The 24,391-nt window shown below is 37.5% G+C and overlaps 1 protein-coding gene across 15 annotated transcripts in view; it reads right to left on the reverse strand.

The window, feature by feature from the left end:
* The window catches only part of MEF2C (myocyte enhancer factor 2C), a 232,453-nt gene that overhangs the window by 77,438 nt on the left and 130,624 nt on the right, over positions 1 to 24,391 (reverse strand). For all 15 annotated transcript variants that reach the window (XM_075271131.1, XM_075271201.1, XM_075271148.1 and 12 more), the window contains one exon: positions 2,085 to 2,288. In XM_075271131.1, coding sequence (XP_075127232.1) covers positions 2,085 to 2,288 — 204 coding nt within the window. The remainder of the gene's footprint in view (positions 1 to 2,084; positions 2,289 to 24,391) is intronic.

Here is a 24,391-nt window from a genome sequence, read left to right on the forward strand (position 1 = left end):
ATGTCCCATTCCTTTTGTAGCCATTCTTGGCTTTGGCTAAAATTACTAATATACATTCTGCAACATAAAGCTGCGTTTCCGCAATGTGGGGCCCCAGCTTAAAGGGAACCTGTTATATAGAGAGCAGACAGCATGTTATAGAGCAGGAGGAGCTGAGCAGACTGATATCCCTCTTCTTGTACGGCTTGTAATATATGTGATCAATCATCTGATCATTGTGGATTTAGTAATCCAGTGTGTGGTCCTGCATAGAAAATAAACAGCCTTCCCTGTACAGGGCCTTGTTCACATGTTCGCATCCATGGATGTTTGATATATATATATATATATATATATATATATATATATATATATATATATATATATATACATAGGGCTGCAAGAGACATAAGAGATATACCTGTCCATGTCTGCCGGAGCTATGAACTATCTCAAATCCAACTTTTATGGGTCTTGGAAACAAAGAGTAAAGTGTAATCTTTTGGCAAAAGGTTGCCTTTCCCAGCTGTTGTTGCTGATACTTTGCCTCAATGTCATCTTTGAGGTCAGCTAAGGTATTCAGGATTTGTCAAAAAATATATAGAAATTTTAATCAAGGATTAAAGGGTCGTATGTCTACAAATGCAATGAAATGTAAAGAATTGCACCTAAAAATAGGAAGGCTCAGGGGAAAATGAGCCTTCTTTTAATAAGTACCATGGACTCTATCCATGTATTCTGTATGTAGATTGCAGCAGTTTTTGTATGAATGATAATAATTTCACATGTGCACCACATGATGTGCGTTGGACTTGACTGTACGGTATTGTATAGACTGCACATGGAGTAAATGTTTTCCTTTTTCTGGCTGGGTGGCCTCATGAAAACAGTATGAGCAAAACCAACACTGCCACCTACACATCTGCACAATGGCTTTCTACAGAAACCAGAATATATGAGAAACATTACGAATACAGGAAGCTTATTATTATATATTACATATTAAAGGGAAACGTTCTAAAAACACTGGATGGAATTTATTAAGACTGGCATTCTGTACACAACGGTTAATCCATTGCCCCTGGTGCTGAGTGAATTATTAAGAGGTCCTGGTGTGGCACGGGCCGTGTGTCAAAGATGCGCCACATTTATACCCATCTATGCCAGAAAACTGGCACAGATCGCTTAGTAAATTCCTGCCAATGAGTGTGAGACCATCCAGAAAGAGTCAAATCTGAACAAGGGTAACAACTATACAAGGCAACCATTGTATTATTACTGTCTTTGCATATGACAATGTTGTTACATGGTCTCCTTTGAGAAAGACCTTTGTGGTAGCTCCAAGAGCTCTTCATTTTTTGGGACCGTAAATATGCCCCACACATCTCCTTTATACAGCATCACTGATAGAATGTATTGAATGTGTTGTACTAACTGAATGTAATTTCGAATGCTGAGTCTGAGGCCCGGTTCACATCTGCATTCGGTAATCCATTCAGGGAGTCTGCATGGGGACCTCCTGAACTGACTACCGAACACATTGACAAGCAGTGAGCAGTGAAAGCATATGAACGCCATAGACTATAAGGGGTCCGTGAGCTTTCCGTGTGGTCTTCGCACGAGTCATGTGGACAGGAAAGTAGATCAGGAAGTTCTTTTCTATCCTCATGTTCTGTGCGGACACTGCGCAGAAAGCACTCAGACTCCATTATAGTCTATGGGGTCCGTGTCTTTTCATAAGCTCACCGCTTGCCAATGCATTTGGTAGTCCATTTGGAGGTCCTCATATGGACTTCCTGAACGGATTATTGAATGCAGATGTGAACCAGGCCTGAAGATGCCATTACCAGAAAATGTTCATTGAGCCCAGCTTTCTGGGAGATAGCCCACGCTATTTGATAGCTCTCTGGGGAGTGCAAGAGAACTTTGCTTTTTTATGGGAGCCTTCGTAAAATTTTGGGGAGCTGGCAAATATGATCTAATACATAAATATATTACATTAGCGGAATAGTCCATATGTATGCATATATGTCTATAGTCCATTCAGCTATAGTAGAGCATAGAATTCATATGAACATACTTGCGGAAAACATATATTACCTTACCTCTACAATGTCTGAATTTGTTCGACTTTCATGTGGCTCGTTGTATTCTGTATATTTCAACAAAACTTTATCCATATCCGTGCTGGCATACTGGAAGAGTTTGTTAGTGCTGTTGAAGATGATAAGAGCTATCTCACAGTCACATAATACACTCAACTCGTAAGCCTTCTTCATTAACCCAAACTTTCTCTTCGTAAATGTCACCTGAAAAAAAAAATAAGATTATTAAAAATAAGATTACAGTAATGAGGATATTAGCATATTACACCTTCCTCAGAAGGAAGCAGCTGTCATCTCAGCTAGTTGTGAGGTTAACAGATATTAAGTCAATATTCAGTTTTTAATGCTTGTACCCATGATGTATCCCATCGTAACGGATTCCCAACGCTAAGATTTTTTTGCAAATATTTGTCAATGGTATTTAATAAGGAGTAATTCTCACTATATTAATCCACTATGTTGATGTTTTCCTGGTCTCCACCAGTCCATTGACCTGACTGTAGTAATGTCATGTCTCGAGATGCCACTGCTGATATGCCAAGCCATTGCTGAAGCCCAGTATACACAGACTATCGGGAGAACATGGAAGCATTGGCATAAGAACAGAAGGGAATTTGTATGGTATTACTCATACCATTGTAAGCACTTTGTATTGACATTGATAGTACATGACCATGGTCTGGTATGGATCTTATTTTTTCCTATTTGTGATAATTGATATGACACTGTACCATTCCTGACTGATGTCTTATCCTTCATTCAGCTTGTAATTGCTTTACACTATGGTTGTCTTATCTAAGGACACCTCCAATGTAGATACAATTGGGATTACCGATGGCATCAAACCAATTTGCTTATGTTGACAGGGAATAATTATCACACTGTCAATATGATGTACCATCAACACTTGCACACATTTGGGGCATGACGTGACAAGCAGGCACTTTCTTACACTTTAAGGTTTTATGCTAAATCGATCCTACAGTCTGACATATGACTACAGACTTGAAGGGGTATTGCACCAAAGGGAGCGATTCTATAAAATGTCTAGAATGTGTATTATTATTTTTATTTTAATAATTTTTTCCCTCATCTTTGGAAATTTAGGAGTATGTATTGAAAAATAAGACCTAGGATTGGTGGGGCGTGATATCTGACGCAGGGAGTTATGGAGCGCCATGCTTGGACAGCACCATGAACGTCCAACTGCAAGTGACCAACTGCATTGAAGACATGTCTTCTGAGGAGGTGGACTTATCAAACAAGATGGCCAGTATGCAAAGTATATTGTGGGAATGAAAATCTGTCATTGTGTGGATAAGGAAGTGGCCTTTTGGAGAGGGTTTAGCTGGTCCTGTGTGTAGGTTTCGGTGTGATAAAGGGAATGGAGGAAATCAATAGCGATGTTGTGTTCTGCAGTTCTGGACTTTATATGATAAAACAATATACTGCATGACATACGCATAGATTGAACAAAGATATACTTATAGACATTCTCCACTTTTACTCTTCTTGTCCTCTATGAGGCTCTTTGCTGACGTTTTAGCAAATACTAGAACACCACTTTAAGGAAACCAGTATTGGTTCCTTGAAATGTATCAATGCCTAAGGCTATGATAACACGTGTCAGATTTGCATATTGCAAATCCAACACTTACTTAACTATATACATTTGTTGTGGAAATCCAAGGCTTATACAGATGTGCCGTTAGAAGGTCAATGGATCTGCAGAAGTAATGGAGGTAACCAACCTCAGACTAACCCACTGACTATCTGTGGCTACTGGTAGAATAATATATATATTACTTACAGAAGGTAACAAATGAAAAGTCATTGAAAGATGATTATCTTTGCATTGCCTCAATGGTTTATGGCCACAAATGCACATTACAGTCCCGTACACAGCGCCAATATTGGTCATTGTAGGAATTTTGGACTAGCTTTACATAAATACTGAATGTAGAATCTTAAAGCTGCGAATGTTCCTCGCTATTAAAATGCAGCAGTCGTGTAATTATAAGATAGTAATTGATGTATTAATTTCAGCTATGAGCCAACATTCTGTTGTCAGAAAGTATACTGTATACTGTATTGCAACACTTACAGAAAAGGGAAGAAAAAACAGGCGTACTGTCGAGATATGATACTGTATCAACATATATGAGTGACATTCAATCCATAATGATATCACTGACTTGCATCAGTGCCAGGAAAGCCAACATGTTCTCCTGGTACACAACAGATCCTTAAATATGTATAATATTTATTGGACGGGATCCTAAACTAAGAATATCCCGCTATTTGAATTTTGTGTTCGGAACACGTTGTTATGGTGATTGGGTAGTGACATGGCTGTGAGGGTGCAGACGTGCGCAAGGTGTTCTGCTAATACCCAGAAAATTGAAATATAATTGCCAGTTAGAGATAAAACACAGGATGGTAATTTTAAAAGCAGCAAAAGTTGAAAAACAAAAAAAAAAACACCTTTGCTTTTAAGGCTGGTTGCACACTTTAAAAAAAAAAAAAAATTTATAGCATCTTTTCCGTAAAATTTTGGGGTCAGAAATTAAAGTTGATTATGAATAGCCTTTCGTACTACACTTTTTTTCTTGACCTTTTTAAAATATTTTTTTACATATTTTTTTATTACGTTATTAATAATTTTTTTTTTATTAAATCATTATCATTAAATATTAAATTATTAAATAAGAAATATTTTTATTTATTTATTTATTTTTAAATGGCGTTTTGTTCGAGCATTTTGCTATGGATTTTATCAGAGGGGGAAAAAAAATGCCTGAAGAATACACAAAAAAAAGTACATGTGCATAAAAAAATGCCAAGATTAAAAATCACCTTCAGCAAAGGTTTACATTGATGCTTAGAACGCTATATTATGCTATTCCTCCTAGAAATTAGAATTTATAAATGACATAGTCTGACACCATACAATGAGTGCTGAATGTGTAGACACATAAGCCTTCGATGAGGAGAAGAGTAGCACCCAGTTTTCAGTTTAGTCAAACATTTCCAGGAGGAATAACAGAGGAACACCGCCACCCAAATAATTGTTATGTTATGGGGAATACAAGTATTAGTCGGAAGAGGTGACAAGTCCTCTTTAAGAGCAAGTTTTCGCATTTCCATCCCCTGGCAGCTCACTAGATAAGGTATTTAGCATATGTTTAAACAGTAACAAAATGTCAAATTCCAAATTTTACAGTTTAAACCTTGTTTTATATGGTTACATTCCAGATGTAATCTGAAACCAACTGCCACCCCAGTCGACGTTTGGATGCCAGCTGGTAATGCCATAGGATTATGTAAGCACTTTAAACCCAGTCAGCAGGTCTGTAACCACTCAGAGCGCGGCTCCCACATGCCGGCAGTCTGTGCGTTTATCCTTTTCAGCTTAAGGAGCTTTCACGCTCATTACTAAAACTACAAACTAAATATTTTCTTAGAAATATATTACAAGTGGCACGACGCACGCATAAATAGCAAAAGCCAATAGGAAATAAAACTGCACGCAACAGTTCCCATTGTGTGGAAATGTAAGATACAATGAGCAACAAGGCAACCTTACGTGACACACAAGTCTGTTTAAGAAAACCTGAGTGAAACGTGAAGGATTACACATCTGCCGATTCTACATCTCCAAAACTATTACCGAATATTTCCGAGGATTGTATATACTACATTACGTAAACCAGTCTCTACCTCTATCGCTATATCTATATTTCTGCCTTTATACTGTCTCTATAGTTTGTATGACCTGTCCTTGTATATAAGGTGAGCTTAGTTCACTACACAGAGTTATAACACAGACTCTCATTCACCTGGGTCAAAAGGTTCAATTCTCTGCCTTAGCTCTGTATATAAGTCGTACATGCAACGTTTACTGTCAGCCCTCTGAGAGTCTCGCCATGCGGAGCGTAGTGTGAAATTTCTGCATGACTGTGTCCTTTTTTTTCCAAACTCTGTCCCTTTCCATATGTGTAGAGGATTAACCTGAAGCTCCAGGTGCCCAGTGCAACATCTGTAATGGGCTCCTAGCTAGTTTTTGAAGTTTAGAACAGTGGTATATTTCATTAGGCATGGGGACCTTTAAGGGCCCTTTCACTGTCCAGGGCCCAGTGTCCTCTGCACCCTCTATAGCTACGCCATTGTATACAAATAACGCTTCTTATTTTGATGTTGGCATAAAAAATGCCCCTTATTTATGCTGTGACCAACACATTAAGTGCCAATTCCACGTAAAATATGACTGGGATGAGATTCATCTATTTTTTGGGAATACTGGGAGGTCACCATTTTTTGACAGAGCCTCCTGGATGTTTTGGGAGAGTTGGCAAGTATGATCGAACTGCCCTTTATTGATTGAAACCCATGCTACTTCTGTGCTTCGGAGTCCGGTGGGTGGTCCTACTCAGTAATTGACAGCTATGTCTGTAGACAGGGAGAGCCTCAAACTTGTCTTCTAACTGTAGGAAGAAACATGGATTCTCATGGTGACAGGTTTCCTTTAAGATTCTGCTTCCTATCACTACATTCCTAACTATTCTTAACAGGAGATCCTGGTCGCCATCCTATTTACATGAATCATACAGTTTCCTCTTCTTTCCTTGCTACCATTGCATGCCCCCGTAGAGTATGTCCTAAATTCCTCTACATGTTCTCATACCCATGAGAATGAGACCAACCTGGAAAAGTATGCTTACTCCATAGGTCCATAGCAGTCCCATGGACTGTCTTTATGTAGGTTCTCCATTGTAGCAGTCTACACAACTATGGATTCAGCTATAGAGGGAGATGATGTCTATATTTAAACAGTGCTCAAAGGTCATCGAACACTTCAAAGAGGACTTTTCACTAAGTGCAAAATGCTGAATGTCCTACATCATTTGACTGCTGCTGGGCCCTTGAATAATTTGGAGTTTTGGCTTTTTCAACCCATCCATTGAAAAGACATGGTGCCTGGAAAGATATCTCAAAATTAGCTCTGATTCTCTGAGTGGGTGGTGAGCTTTTTATTTCTCAGAGAAAAGGTTAAAGCCCACTTGGTGAATAAAAGTAAATTTACTTGAACCCTTCCAGGGGCCATATTTCTCGAATGGAAAGGTACACTGGCAATAAAATGACGTATGGTATTTACTTTGTTCTACTTTTTTTGACAGGTCCTCTTTAAGTACATAGAAAGAAAAACAAAAATTTTATAAAATAAGTATAGAATAATAGAGGCCAAAATGAATGCCCAACTCCTAAAAAGGTGACGTATATGAAAACCATTTCAATACCATGAAACTTTCTTTGTCACTGAAGACAATGTAAAGTCAAAAAGTTGTAAGCAATTCAGAGAAAAAGGTAAACAATACTGGATTAGACATTTCACATCCACAAATAGATCTCTATTTTTAGATCCTTTCTAAGGTCAAAAAGTTGGTCCATGTTACAATAGACCCAAATAGTATTGTTTATTTGTACGGTTAAAAATACTCCATATATCGTTCTAGTGGCTTCACTCAAAAACATCATTATCCACTCTTCCTGATGTATTGTTCTGGAAGTTTTTATATTTGGTTGAGCACTGGTTTCATTTTAATGAGTTTGAGTCAAAATAATTGCAATGTATTACGTCACGTTGCATCGGTGGTGAAGGACAACCTTGGCTCGAGTTCACTGGTGCAAACTTAAAGAAAGGCAAACAACAAACTCATCACTTTCAATGTTGCATCAAAGGGGGATTTTTTGTTTTTACATATACTCTTTAGCTTGATTACGACTGATTCTTTTTTTTTCCTTTTTTTTTTAAGTTGCAAAGCTCTAAGAAGCAATAATGAATCCAACTATTTTGTCTGCCGCTGGGTTTATTTTTTAACGCCGCATGATCTACATGACTAAGGCAATTGTTTTGGGTTTTTTTAGTTCTGGGACCTGACAAACTTCCTGTTTATGGCACCTATAGTTGGCCACTCTACTGCCTCCATATGGGAGTTTATGGGGAAGAGATCTACTAACTGGGAAGAACTCCCACCTACCCTAGAGGTTTCTTGATCTGAAATCTATCATGCAAGTAACCACTAGGGTAGGTGGGAGTTCTTCCAAGTTAGTAGATCCATTCCCCATATGGAGGCATGTAGAGTTACTTTAATTTTCAGGCGACATATTTTCTTTAAAAATCTCTTCTAAGAAAAATAAATAAATTTAACAAATTCATTGAGTAATCAAATCAAATCAAATCAAATAGGCTTTATTGGCACGTCCGAATAGATATTTGGCATTGCTAAAGCTAGTAAAGTGTGTGTGTGTGGGGGGGCGGTTTAGAGTCGAGAGGGAGAGTATGGGGGGGTAGCTGATTTGGGGTATAACAGTCAGTGGAGTCTCGTCTTCCTCTTAGTTGGTGACCGCTATATGGGGCATATGCTGTAGAAAATATATTAAGGAATCAATGTTAGGGCAGAATTTCTTTGTGTGCCTTCCATGTCCTTGCAGGGACACAAGGATGGAAAATGTGGGTGCTATAAAGGAAGATTAAAAAATTTGGAGGAGCCTTAGTAATCCATGTAGAATTTTCCTTTAAAACTTAAATAACTCACTGAAATGATATTGGCCGGTAGAGCTAGTACATGTGGAAAGATAGATCAATAGACAGATAGATCAATAGATAAATTCAAAGAAACAGGCGGCAGACTATGTGGTTAAAAAAAAAAAAAAAAAAAAGCAAAGGAGGTTTATTGCCTCATGCTGCGATGTTTCGGCTCAAAAAGCCTGTGCCGCCTGTTTTTTGAAGTTATACTGAATGGGACAGATCCTTTTCCCATTGGTGAGCACCCTATGCTTATACTGGTGTGGTCTTATACAGTATATATCTTGTCTAGATCAATAGATAGACAGTTCAATAGATAGATAGATAGATAGATAGATAGATAGATAGATAGATAGATTCCAATTCATTTAATATAAATCTGAAAAAATATTAAGAAAGTATATTTATAGATTTGTGATAAACAGATTTGGTAGGTAACACATAAGAACACAGTAATCTCCAGACTTGAAAATTGCAATATTCAGTTAAAATATAGTACAAACTACACTGTCTATGTTCTTGAGTGGTTTATATATGTATGTAATAAGCTGAACCAAGGTGTCCCATTCATGTATGGTTCTCATTCATTGTTCTACACCAGGTATCACAGGAACATTCTGTGCCCACTAACATTGGGAAATAATGTGTTCTAAAATGTTCTTTAATGAATTTCCTTGACTCTACCTGTTCACTTCACCAAATTGCCTGTAAACATTCAGCCTGAAAACTCGTCTACCAGATTTCATTATGCCGCAATGTGTCTAACCTTAAGGTCAATAAAAAGCTAATTCTCTAATGAGAAAATGGTCAGGAAGCACATTTGTCTCCATTTCCTGTCAAAACAGGAAAAGAGTAACTTCTTCCTCCCAACAATGACTTCAATTATACTTCCCACCTTCAACTTTTTTTCCCCCAGGGTCGTGATAATCATTCCTTGACTGGAGACAAAAAGTTAGCAGCTGGCTGAATTCAGTCCATATTACTGACAGTCATTCAGCTCGATACAGTCTAGTGACAAGAGGCGCACATGTGTAACACAGTCACATCTACACGACCAGCTCCAGGCACTGACCACTGCAAATGAGCCATGTCATGAGTCGTCCCATTGAGGAACAGAGCAGGATCATTCACACTATATGGACCTTACAATAGTCCTTTAATAAGTGGTATTGTTCTCCAACTCCACCCAAGGTGCGCATGTTGAACTCATGACTTACTAAATATCTCTATTGTAGGTGAAACCACCAGTGAATTTGGGGAAATGGCATAAAGTGGAAATCCTAGGCATGCTTAGAGCATGTACGTGTTCGGATTGGGGGGGGGGGGGGGTGAAACCCGATGCAGACACCTTTGGTATTGACATATCTCTCTGAAAGCCCAAAATTGGCATTCTGAATTTCAACATGGCCAACCATTTTGTTCTCAGGGAAATAAGCCTAACCCTTCTGTCCCCCAACATCTGCCATCAGGTAAGAGCCAGGAGGCCTCCATGTATATTAGAAATCAGCCAGTCCAGCTTAAATTTCCACTTTTTCACCCAGTATATAAAAGCAGTCACTTGTATATTAGCTACTTATAGTAGTCTTCAAGAGGTATCTATAGGATGTATCTTACTTCTTATGGACTCATGTTGCTTAGTAACACTCATGTTGTTAGGGAGGATGTTATATGACAAAGCACTTGGGGGAAGGTTACAGTGTTGATCTAGTCTGCTGCGGAGGAGGTGGTGCCATGTCCAACCAAGTCTTAAAGAACTGTCAATAGCTAAGTGTACTTCATCTTTAAGAATTACATGCTGTAGACCAGAACCTGATATTCTTTCTAAGAGTCCTAATTTTTTATTTTAAGTTTATAATTGAGGTGTTTAATACAATGACTATAATAAAATGGAAGTTTATTAAGGGCAAGTTAGAAAAATTTTGAAAGCCTGGCATGTTAGAAAGACAAACACTAAACCTGAATGTCAATTGCGCTAGGAAACTCAAAAATAAATGGAATAAGTGTCATTTAATGTCACCCCATATACTGTATAACAAGAAACTTTCTACCACTGTAAAGTATCAAGACCATATAAAATCAAATGGTAAAAAATTCTCTTTCCGCTGACTTTTATTTTATAGCAAATCTGTAAGATAAAAAATACTTTGAAGAGAAAAAGGACATGAGGTCCCTTTCACTACAGTCTTTTGTCTTGAGATTTAAAACATTGAACGAAGTCTCTTATGTTTCAAAATGTAGCAGATGCTAAATAAAGAACAAAAAGTAGAGAGATGGAGCCATGTTCTGAGCATGTTACAGTGTTACTGGGGGTTGCTGGAAAGAAGGGTTCCGGTTAGAAGAACATCTACATCTTTCAACTACACTCCTGAGTGTCGTTAGGGGAAATACATTGTGTGAAATGGATTTTATATTCCCCGGTGACATAGATATTTCATAGCAATGGCCTTCTTTTAAAAGTTTTTATAATTATTGGCCACATTGTCAGTCCGCAATATAATTCTCTAGTTGTATAAGTATTTGAAATTAATATATGTGTATATATATGTATATATATATATATATATATATATATGTATATATATATATATATATATATATATATATATATATTAATATATATATTAATATATATATATATATAAATATATATATATAGAGAGAGAGACAGAGCGTATACATATACTATATATATGTAAATATATATATATAGAGAGTATGTATGCTACATACATATATATATATATATAAAGAGAGTATATAATATATATATATATATATATATATATATATATATCAAGAGAAAGAAAGCAAAACTAATATATATATATATATATATATATATATATATATATATATATATATATATATATATGCTTTTTCCACCCATACAAGTTGCTGGCAGATTGTTTTTTCTATATACACAGGTATATACACACACAAATATATATATATATATATATACATAGAGAGAGAGTGAGTGAGAGAGCATAAAGAATCAAAACACCCCCTGAATATTCCATAATAATGATATGCTATTATCTATGTGTTATAAAGCCCTGTGATCACAATAGTTAAAATCTTTTTAAAAAATTTAAAAAACATAAAAATCAAAAAATCTGAGCTTACCTAAGCTTTCAGAAAACCTTGCAATTATTCCCTATGCAGGCTGTAGTTTGCATTCCTCTCTGCTATGCACTAGCTACAAGATACTGCACTCACACGTAGAGGTGAATATGTTCTAACTGTCTCTGTTACTTATAAACAGCCACAAGAATATGCAGGGCATATAGAGAGAATGACTAAAAGATACTATTTAGCTTCTGCATCTGGCCCAGTTCACACTAGCGCTTATTTTCCATTCAGGGATTCTCTTCCCAAATCCAAATGAAAATTTTTTGGGTGGAAACTAGAGATGAGCGAGTATATTTGATCGAATACCTCCCCTGCATAGTTATTGGTGTAAAAAAGCGCATCGAATTTTCACTGTGGTATTCGACCGATTAGACCAATAACTATTCAGGGGAGGTATTCGATCGAATACTACTCACTCATCTCCAGTGGAAACCTGATGGATCCGATTGGGGTCTATCTGCGGGTACCCTTTTTTATGTGGATTGGGTTTTTGTTTTTGGGTAACCAAACGGACCCAAAGAATGGAAACCCAAGCACAGGTGTGAACCTAGTTAGGCAAAACCTGTGTTTCTCTCTATGCTCCTCCCCTTTTCTTCTCTATAGAGATAATCTGATGCCCCCTGTTGTCTGATAACACATGCAATCTTGGCCAAGCTGGGAGTACATGTGTATGGGAGAGTTGAGAGGAATGATCATTGACCAAAGAGTATTTAGTCTTAAATAGTATAAAATACTCTTATTACATAAAAGTTTTCATCAAAAGCAAAACATGTCTTTTTACCATAAATGACAATGAAAAATAACATGTAAAGTTAGTAATTAAAATGCTAATGTGGATATTCATCTGAATATGTTAACCATGCAAATTGCATTTGGATCTGCATTGAATGAATGCTTAATTCAGCTCCATGAATGTACCTACACACTACCCTCAGACTGAATTATTCCATCTTTCTGTCATCAGAAAGCCCCTCTTATGGCACTTACAAGAGTTTGTTTTAATCTGTCCATATGTACAATATAACAATTTTCTTAATTTGGCAAAAATTATAAAATGCAAATTACAAAAAGAAATATAAAAATATAAAATTAATAAACATAATAATAAATACATTACGTAATTATTCAATAATAATGTAAGTAATAGGTCGCTAATAAATAGGACACGTGCATATCCAAATATCTAATGTGCCTTTATGTGTACAAAACTCAGAGAGAATCAAGATGAGTCTTTTCTAATGATTCAGGAAGCGGTAGCTGAAGACTGAATAGGTCTGTATAGGATGCATGTGGAGTGTTATGGGGGAAGGTATCGCTGCCGATTACGGAATTAAGTGACAAGGCTCGATGGACTATGGCAGCTGTATAGATGGCAGGATGTCAGATGTTATTGTACCGGGGCTAATGCTTGCAACCCTCGCTTCCTATTAAAATTGCTCAAAAAGCCTTTGTAGAGTCATATATATATATACAGTATATATATATATATATATATATATATATATATATATATATATATGTATGTCTCCATGAAATATGTTGCTTTATGTATATACAGTATGTCTCTATATGTACATATGTCTCTATATGTATATATATATATATATATATATATATATATATATATATATCTGTAATCCACAAGGAACTAAACACATTTCTATTATGCAAAATAATAATAATAATAATAATAATAATAATAAAAACTCCCATGGAAAAGGTTGATAAAAACACACAAAAATGCGAAGTTACTGAATATTTAACTACATATAAAGATAATTTAATGTTCGTTTTACAGACTTGTGCTTTAAACCTATTAAAACAAATATGGTGGTTTTATACTGACAGAATTATTACTTTTTGGTTTGGCCCAGAGCGAGAAGTATTCTGTAGGGACGGTGAAGAATGTATCTGTATTAAATCAAGGTTGTTGTTTGTTTTCTAAAAATGCTGTCTTATAACAGATAGCTTTAGAAATATGTGGGGAACAGCAATAATGCAGAAGCCAGCGCTGACACCACCACAACGTATACTTTCCATAGCTACAGGCCAGCTATAGAGGGGCCTTCTCTCTGGAAAATCTGACATCACATTTACAGCTAGAAAATGGAAGCGCTTTAAAGTTACAGTTGGCAAAAAAATCTCTGTACACCAGACATTAGCCAAAGGCCACTAGTTAGCAATGTAGTACCAGATAGACTTAACTATTCTCATATCTCTCATTCACTTTAAGGGGGAACTCCGCTATGGACAATCACTTTCCGCCAGAAAATAACCTGATCACAGGATGTTTTATTGCTCAGCAACCCGTTGTAATTTGTGGTGGAATAGTTGCAGAAAGTGAAAGAGAAATAAAGCAATACATAGCTTCCATTAGAACCAATGGTCTTTTAAAGGGGCTCTATCACTAGATTTTGATGTTTTCAGATAAAGATATGCCTGAATAGCCTTTAAAAAGGCTATTCAGGTGCTGCGAATCGTTTGTAGAAAGACCCCCTGTTTTTGTTAATTACTGATATGCAAATCAGTCATCCCTTCTGGACGCCCACCACAGCCTCCAAGCCCTCCTGCTTATTCACCGCCTCCATCGTCGGCAGTTTCTATTGAAGTCACACGCGTACGCAGTAGCGCTCCCTCCGGCATGCTGGAGCTCGCAATGTTCTCTACGGGAAAATGGCACTGAAGAATGCGCAGTAGCGTGCCCGGGGAGAGCTACTGTGCATGCACGTGATTTCGACAGAAACCGCCGACGATGGACGCGCTGAATAATCAGGAGGAGGAGGAGGGCTTGGAGGCAGCAGTGAGCATCCAGAAGGTATGAAGCAAGAGGGTACACGGTGGAGCTGATTTGTATTTTGATTTCCACGGTAATTAACAAAAACGGGGGGGGGGGGGGTCTTTCTACAAACCATTAGCAGCAACTGAATAGCCTTTTTAAAGGCTATTCAGGCATATCTTTAGCTAAAAACACAAAAATCTAGTGATATAGCCCCTTTGAGTAAGTTTCTGTCCTAATTTTGAGTTTTACAAACCCTCGCTTCTTTGTGTGTTCTGCTTTGGTTAAGACATGGCGGTCCTGAATTGAGGATACTTTAACTCATAGTAAGATAGTAAATGGGGTTGATGAAGATACAAGTCCATTAAGTCCAACCTATAACAATACAGCTTTGATCCAGAAGAATACAAGAAGACTCTACAAGGCAGAAGTCAATTGGCCCATATCAGGAGAAAAAATTTACTTTCTACTGGATATGCCATCCGAAAGTCTCTTCATGACTGTTACCATCTGTATTCAGTCACTGGCATGTACAGCACAGAACCACTAAGGTCAATGGTAGGCTGCAGTGGTCAGCTGTGCAGTTATAGCACATCATTAAAGCAGGACAAGTAAGACCCAATTGACATCTGCGTTCGGGCCATTCTGTTCCCATCTCTGCGTGAAATATGCAGCAGCACTTTTCTCTCCGCATTTTTCTCCGGAAACCGAGCAGAAACCACACGGACCCCATTATAGCCTATGGGGTCCGTGTGGTTTCCAAGGTAACCACTTTTCTGTGCAGATTAGGTTTCCGTTTGGGGGGTTCCCAAGTGGACTCCCCCGAATGGAAACCATGCACAGATGTGAACCGGGCCAAAGCAAGACCGATGAGAACCAAAGAAAAGATGGTGCTAGAATGGTGACCGCTATGTAAGTTCTTTAGGTAGAATATAAGTTGTATTTAATTCTAACATATTCGCTGATTTCATTAAATTCGTATGAATTCCCAAACATCCCCCTTATTAAAGGGGACAGTATTACCTTACATTCATTTTTATTATGTGAGACGTACAATAGCTCTTTCACCTAAAACAGAGACCCCTATATCATGTAAGATAAATTCCCATTATCAATATTATTGTGCAATCTTTGTAATCTTTGAAAGTAATCATTTAATACAATTATTTTTTACCTTTTCAATTATTAAAACTAATTAGTTCTAAATAATAACACAATAACGTGTAAAGCTATAACAAGGTAAGTGATTATAAAATAGATATATACGTATAATGGGCCATGAAGGTGACCACAAGATCTAATTAGGGTCCTTGCAGTGAAAGGTTGAGAAGCCTTGATCTAATACTTTAACAGTTACTGAAATTTCTAAAAATTTCCCATGATGCTCGACCAGAATTGCAATTAAAGCCGTGCACAGTGGGAGATCATCAGGGCTGAGGAGGGAAGGGGGAGGTGAGACTGTGATTTTAATTCAGCATTACCTATGGCGAAGCTCAGGATTTCACTGAAACAATGTAGGATCTTTAATATGTTTTCCTAATGGACTCAGGGGCCTGAACATAAAATGTTGACGTGAAACTCCTGCAGTACAAAATTTTGCTTTGACATAGTTGAACGAACGGTAATTCTAAAAATAATTTTATATACTCATATTAGGTTTCCTGAAAATATACATATAAAAATATGAGAATTGGTGAATTTGCTCTTTGGAGACTCAACACCTTCCTACCGTGAGAAAAAGCTCATTGCTTGCAGTGAAGCGTAACTTCAATAAAATCCCCCCCACCTCCAAATATTTTTAGATATCTGTCCAAAGTAATATTGGCTTTATTTTGATTCGGAAATTAATTGACTAAATTGCTGTTTATTTTCTGCAGGTAGGCAAAAGATGGAAAATTGAATTTTGCCATAAAATATATTTTCTTATCGTTTAGCTTCCTCGATTGAGCGGCTGCCTTCTTGTGTAAATTTATTCCCAGAAAGTGTGAGTAAAAGCGAAAGATGTGTGTGTAAAGCAGGATGTTCTCTGCTTCTGCAGAAGCTTTCTTCTCAAGATGTCATCTCTATAAAAAATGGAGACAGCTGCTATACAAAATGATAATTGGTTACGTGTCTATAGTAAATACGTATTACTTGTCGTGAATGGTTCATCTGGTGGATATCTGGGATATGTATGTGTAGAACAATGCAGCAAACTAGGTTGTATACAGAAAACAGCTGTACGCCATCTTGATATTGTAGTAACAGTACATTCTCTTTTAGTACAGGCCTTTGGTTGTTGATGGGTATTTGTTGCTTTCTTATAGGAGACACCTACACAGAAAACTGTTTTATATGCAGATAAGTTCATTATACTCTGTCAATAGGGATGTGTTATTAAATTCATTAGGGGTTGCCTTATGATAACAACCCTTCTTAGGAGTATCATAGATGGAAGCCCCCATTGTTGGATCCACTTCTACGAGCCATAATGAAGAACAGCTCTACTAAACGGATTCAGAATATCCATCTATTACATGAACGGCCATTTATGTTAAAAAGTGTTAGCTTCATGAGACAGAGGATCTGTGATGCTTCGTGAAGATGAAGATTTCAAAAACATCCATTGATCTCTTATCTTCTTAATACAAGCATTTTACTGGACTTATTCCATCATAGTTCGATTACTAGTTCTAAAGCTCGAAGCACGTAAGTGAATTATTGCTAATATGTAGCAGAAGTCTAATAATGAACTTTTACTCAAGGGATCTGACTTTCACATACTATATAGAGCTATATTTTCATAGAGTTCTCCAGGAAAAAGTTGAAACCCAAGAATGTGTTTCAGGGGGACTTGACTGCTGGCATCTCAGGGGTTTCGGTACATAATGGTGCCGATTGGCGACCCCCACAACGGTTTCGGGGGGTGCCGATGTTGGTAGTGGGCAGCCCGGGGTCTGATCAGTGACCCCGTGTATTGCAGCGTTTATGTAATTAAGCAGAGATCAGCAGATCAATGGTTCAATCCCCCATGGGGTTAGAAAAAAAAAGTAATAAAAAAGTTTAAATAAGTTTAAAATAAATTAGAAATAAATAAAGCCCCAAAAATCCCATTTCCCCATATAAAATGTTTCATTATGTAAAATAAAGCAAAATAGAAAAAAACATTACATATTTGGTATCACTGCATCCATAATAACCTGAACAATATAATTAAAACTTTATTTAACCCGAACGGCAAACATCATAAAAAAAACCGTAGAAAACCGCACAAAATAATGATTATTCACCACCTTTGCCTTATAAAATGTTCAATAAAAAGTAATCAAATGGTCAGATGAAAACCAAAATGGTACCAATAAAAAGCAGAGGTCACCCTGCAAAAAATAAGCCCTCAAACAGCTCTGCCTACCAAAAAATAAAAATGTTATGCCTTTCAGAAGATGGCGATAATAATAAAATAAAATAATTGATTTTTTCCCCTAAATTGAATTTTATTCTGCACAAATAGCATCGCATTAAAAAATAATATAAATGAGGTATCGTCGTAACCGTACTGACCCGCAGAATAAAGGTAACATGTTACTTATGCTGTATGCTGCACAGGAAAAAAAAAAAGCTAAAAGCAATGCTAGAATTCATGTTTCCTTTTACATCCCACCCAGAAAGAGTTAATAAAATGTAGTCAATAAGTTACAGGCACCCCAAAATGGCGGCATTGAAAAGTACATCTAATACCGCAAACACCAAGCCCTCATATGGCCACATTGCCAGAAAATAAAAACAAAAACCTAGCTTGTACAATGTGAAGACAAAAACCATAAAAGTCACCAAATCATTAGGACATAAGTGGCTGCGACTAGAAGGAAATGTATAATCTGTGCGAGCATTTTCAGGGGACCCCCCACATTTAGAGCTTATGAGAGATAATACAGCAGCGCTGATCCCCCAGAATGCCCCTCTTCCCCGTCCATGTCATAGGAGCTAGTGGGAAAATAGAATGGGATTTGGTGTACCCAATTTACTCCGCACAGCTTACACATTCACTTCGGGGTTACTAATGCTCACTACATCATTTGATAAATTCTTTGAGGGGTGCGGTTTTCAAAACGGGGTCACTTCCTAGAGGTTTCCACTGTTTTGACACCTCAAGGGCTTTGTAAATGCGACATGGTTCCTGAAACTGATCACAGCCAGATCTGCCCTCTAAAAGCTCCTTGGCGCGCCTTCCTTTTTGCGTCTTGCTGTGCGTCTATATATTAGTTTCCACCCACTAGTGGGGTACTATGGTAGTCCGGAGAACTTGCATAACAAATTTTCGGATGCGTTTTCTCCTTTAACCCCTTGTGAATGTGCAAATTCTAGGGCTAAACGAAAATATTAGTAAAATAAAATCAAATTTGAAAATTTCACCTCCATTTTGTATGAATTCCTGTTAAGCACTTATAGGGTTGAAATACTAGGTATATGTTGTTTTGGCTTATTTAAGGGGTGCAGTTTTGAAAATGGGGTGATTTATGGGGGGTTTTAATACAAGGGTCTTTCAAAACCCCTTCATAACTGGATTAGTCCCTTAGAAAATGGGTTTTTGAAATTTCTTGAAAATTTTGAATATTGTTGTTTCACTTATAAACCTTATAAAATATAAAAGGGTGACTAAAGTTTGATGCCGACATAAAGCAGAGATCTGGGACATGAGATTTATGATATAATTTTGGCGGTCTGACTATCTGTATGTAATGCACATCATTTCAAACTTTATAAAATGCATATTTTTCAAAATTTCCACCAAATTTCCTATTTTTCATAATTAAACACAAAACATATCAACCAAAATTTACCACTAACATGAAGTATAATGTGTTACGAAAAAACAATCTCAAAATCACTTTGGTAACTTAAAGCATTCCAAAGTTATTGCCACATAAAGTGACATGTGTCATTTTTGAAAAATTGAGCTTGGTCAGGAAGTCAAAAAGTGCCATTGGCGGGAAGGGGTTAACCCCCCCCCCCCCGACTATCCTTTTGAGTGACGTGTAGAGTTCCACAGCTGCCATCTATATTTAGTGACTATATGTAGTACCATATTTGTCACTCATCACACACTATACAGAAGGCAAGTATTTGCACACACAAGACCTGTCACAAAGAGATAAATATCACAGTGTGAAATTCCCTGCACACTGAAATCCTTTCCACTCCATGAGGATACATATTATCACTTTACCTATCACCTGCCGTGACAAATCTTCCTCACAAGACACTAATGGCACAGCTACATTCAGTTGAATAAGTTATATGTATAGGAGCACTAAATTGAAGTGTTCTGCCGCCATCTACAATGACTAGTAGTTATTAGGAAATCTACGATTCCATTTCTTTAAAGGTTTTTTTTTTACTTTAATGAACATTTGTAGGATAAATCTACATTTTCATTGTAATATTTGCCAAACTCATTGAAGGTAGGGCTCTTGCTTTTGAACGCTCATGTCGGCAGTATGGCAATCATCTTGGGTTTACGTATTTAGGATTGTGATCACTAGTTGTAAGTAATTACACAGAGGCCATTTGGATATCTATTTGTCCCTATCTATAACTAGTTGACTTAAAAACTTATTCCTATTTCTGGTATTTGAGCCTTCCCCGAATCTTCCCTGCCTGCCCGCCAATTCCAGTGTTGATTGCTGCCAACCCTGACCTATTGCCTGCCTGACCCCGACTATTCTCCTGCTGTTTTTGCGCTGAGATGTTGAACTCCATGTGTACTCATTTGACCATCTGGTGTCTGGTCTGCACAGGAATAATAGGTATATATTTATTCTCCTTCAGTCAGCTGAGCACCGGCCAACATTTATTATCTAGACGTAACGGGAAGGAAGATAAAATGACCACAAGTAGACATTATCTTTGACCAACCATATATCTGACATACTCTAATATCAAAAAAATATTCCAGGCTTGTCTATGAAAACTATAATAATCTATACGCCAATAAAAATATTCTAAATCCCAATAATAAAATTGAGGTAAAAATTGCAATATTCTATTTCATCCTATTTTACAATAGCGGACATCTGTTTTCAGTACTTGTCCACTTTAACTTGATTAAGTTTATTCATGCAGAAATTTCTAATAAAACATTTTTAATTCTTAAGATGCAGAAAAGTAGATAATGAAACAGAAGAGAAACATGGCCCCCTGGCATTAATCTCGCACTTTATATAGTGTGAGTCTATTTCATGTTTATCCAGCTGGATGAAAAGATCCTTAGCGTGTAGAGCCTTGCATCACAATTTCAGTGGACCTGGGAGTATCATGCCTTTTGTGTCTAATCATATTATTGCCCATAAATTTACCTCTCATAAAGCTGCGCAGAGATAAGCAAGTCAACTGAATGAGCAATTAGTTGACTAACCATAGAAGGCCCATTTACTACTAATATTTGAGAAGTCGGGTTTTGTCTGATGAAGCATGTAATGTGCCAATGCTATGATTTGTCAGGTCTTAATTAGCCAGACAAATGGGAGCTGCATTATGTAGCTCCCACTGCAAATCCGTGCCAAGCACAAAAGTAGAGACAAACAATTAAGAAAAACAGAAAGCCAACCGTGTAATACAGTCTGTCATTGCATATTCGCTCTAGCTTGGCATATGCACGCTGGAGCTACAGACCATCTTACACGATGGAGATGAGATTCACACTACAGTCACCATCAGGTTGTGCTGTCTGAGCGTATGTGTTGTCATTGTCAGCCGGACTACAGGCTTCATTCTGCAAATTACCACCACCCATCTCACTGCATAGAATCACATGGATACTTTTTATTAATGGATTATTTGACTAAATTGTTTTTATGATTAGGATAACATATTATTCTGTTTTTTCACCATCCATGGTGTGTGTATGTGTGCATGTACGTATGTGTGTGCTACACATCAGCCCTGTTCGTATATGACTAAGCAATGCCCAATAAGATAAGATAAGACAATTCTTTAATAGTTTAATTTAGTGTTACAATAGCATGGATAATACAATAATACAAATACAAAAAGCTCCAAGGTAGAGTGGACAGGAGGTACAGATAAAAAGATTAAGGTACAGTTAAAAAAAAAAAATTGTAGAAAGGATATCACTAGTTGCAGTTGATAGAAAGTTTGAAACTGTTTCTAAAATAAAATAAAAAAAAAAAATCAATTTTTTTTTATAATGCTAAAGGGGTTGTCCACAACTTTCCTATTTATCTTTAAGGCTGTAGCCACATTGCAAAAATGCAGCGTTTAGTCACTGCATTTTACGTTACCTACAAAGTGGATGGGATTCTGGATAATCCAATCCACACATTGCAGAAAAAAGTCTGAAAACTTGCAGCATGTTCATTATACCTATGGAAATGCTGGGATTTTCTATATAGGTATAATATGGTTAGCAAATTTGCAGAGCAAGTTTTTTGCCTGCGGCTTGCTACGTTGGGCCTTACTCTAAACTAGGTCATTAATATCAGATTGAGGGGGTTTAACTCACAGGACCCCCCACCGATCATCTGTTTTCTGGGTGTACACAGTCTATTGGAACAATACAGCTATGTATCACGTGTAGCATTCAGGAAAGAGTCTGCAAGCACAGTCCTACTCACTTCATAGGTAGTTATACCCATTAAAGGGGTTATCCTGAATAAAAATGTACTTGGGCCAAACCTCAGATTTCCAAACTGGTTTATCCTGAGTCACCTTCTTCCTCCTTCCGCTCCTGTTTTTATTGGTATTTACTTTCCTATGGGGCTGGCAGAACAAATCATTATAATAATGAAGCCCCCATAGTACAGGTAACATGGATGGGGGAAAAAAAAAAAAATCGGCTGATTTATAGTAAATAGAGATGGGCGAACACTGTTCGGAACAGCCATTCTGAACAGCACGCTCACAGCACGCTCCCGTAGAAATGAATGGAAGCGGCCGACACGCGGGGGGTTAAGCGGCCGGCCGCCGGCAAAGTCTGAGTGCCAAGTGCTTCTATTCATTTCTATGGGAGCGTGCTGTTCGGATCGGCTGATCCGAACAGTGTTCGCTCATCTCTAATAGTACACAAGAAGGAAGAAACCAGACAAGTCCATTAGAATATTCATGTCATATGTTGAGCATATTAATTTGTTAGATGTTGGGTTCACTTTAAGAAAATCAAAAATGGACTTTTCATCAAAGTAACTCCAACTTTATCGGTAGAGCAAATATGGCAGAATAAGTTGCTCTCTTCTTTGTATGTCTTGTCTATAAGCTGGGCCTGGACTTGGGGTCTGTATATAGGCATACTGACTATAGAGACATAACATAAGACATAGGTAAACACTAGCATCTTCCAGACACGGTCCGTAAGATGAGCACTCGAAAACCAAATGTCACCAGTCTATATTAGGATATCTCAGCATGACCAGTGGTTTGCTATTTAGAAACATTTACTGTATACTGAACGTATTAAAATAAGGACATGATACCTTAGTAATCTAGTATTCTAGTGGGTACAACTATCCCAGGGTTAGCCATTGTCTACAGATTCCCGAGCAGTCTATAGAAATAGGGGATTTTTTCCCAAATAAGTAAATGCTGGTAATGTGTTAACATGAGTATACTGAGCTAAAGAAATATATCCCATATCCAATTTGGGTCAGAAGGTCTGCTATGTCTCCTCAAGGTAACTGCCTTTGCAGGCCATCTTTCGGGGTACAGAGACTTACAGAATATGCATGCTCTGCTAAGGATTCTGGGAAAGAATATGCAAATAAGTTCTCCTTGGTGGAAAACTCGTTCTCATATTGAATTTCCAATTTCAGTTTTCCAATCTGTTTGTAAAAAGATTTACCTGTCTGTGATTGTTGCGCAAGTTTTCCTAAAAAATTCAGATTGCCATGCCTGAACTCCACCCTATAAAAAGTCTTACAAAGTGCAAATGTTTGGTTCTGTGGAATAACATGTTGTATTACATATGCCATCTCAGTCCCATCTAATAGGATCATCTGTTGAAGTCTGTGACTCCTGTTTTGGAAGAGTTGTGAAGTGCATGCAAATGATCAGGGGTGTAACTTGGGGGGGGGGGTTCAGAGGGTGCAGTCGCATCAGGGCCCAGGAGCCTTAGGGGGCCCATAAACCCTGGCAGCAGTATTGAGATTGCAGTTTCCATCTGGCCAAGGAGATCCACAAATTATCCTAACCACACTAAGGATGATTAAAACCGTAACCATCACTATCAAGAATTCACTGAAGGGATGAGGTAATGGGCCCCGGAATAAAGATTGCACCGGGGCCCACCAGAGTTTAGTTATACCACTGCAAATGATCCTTTTTGCAGGGCTGCAACTAAGTGTTAGGGATCATGTGACACATAGCCCACAATTTATAGACATTCTGTGTCACACTCTGGTACTTAGCGGATGCAATGATACTCGCTGATATAGCTGTATTGTGGTAACAGTTTCAGGCTGTAGCTGAAATAGATCTGTCATGGCAATAGCTTCTCTTTATTTCTGTAAAAGTTGTAGTCAGGTGTGGGAAAATGCTGCAAAGTAAAAATGCTTTCAGAAACAGAAGTGTTAATAGTTAATTTTTGCCATAAAAAAATTCAAAGTGAAAGAACAAAGGAGAAATCTATATCACATGGATATTTGGTGTGACCACCCTTTAGAGAAGTCCTGGGATTGATGATATGGCCCCAACTGAGCCCTGATCTCATCATTATCCAGTCTGTCTGGGATTACATGAAGAGATAGAAGGATCTGACCAGGCCTACATCCACAAAAGATCTGCGCTTAGTTCTCCAAGATGTCTGGAACAACTTCCATGCCC

Source organism: Leptodactylus fuscus, chromosome 1 (assembly GCF_031893055.1).
Source record: "Leptodactylus fuscus isolate aLepFus1 chromosome 1, aLepFus1.hap2, whole genome shotgun sequence".
In the NCBI taxonomy this organism is placed as follows: domain Eukaryota; kingdom Metazoa; phylum Chordata; class Amphibia; order Anura; family Leptodactylidae; genus Leptodactylus; species Leptodactylus fuscus.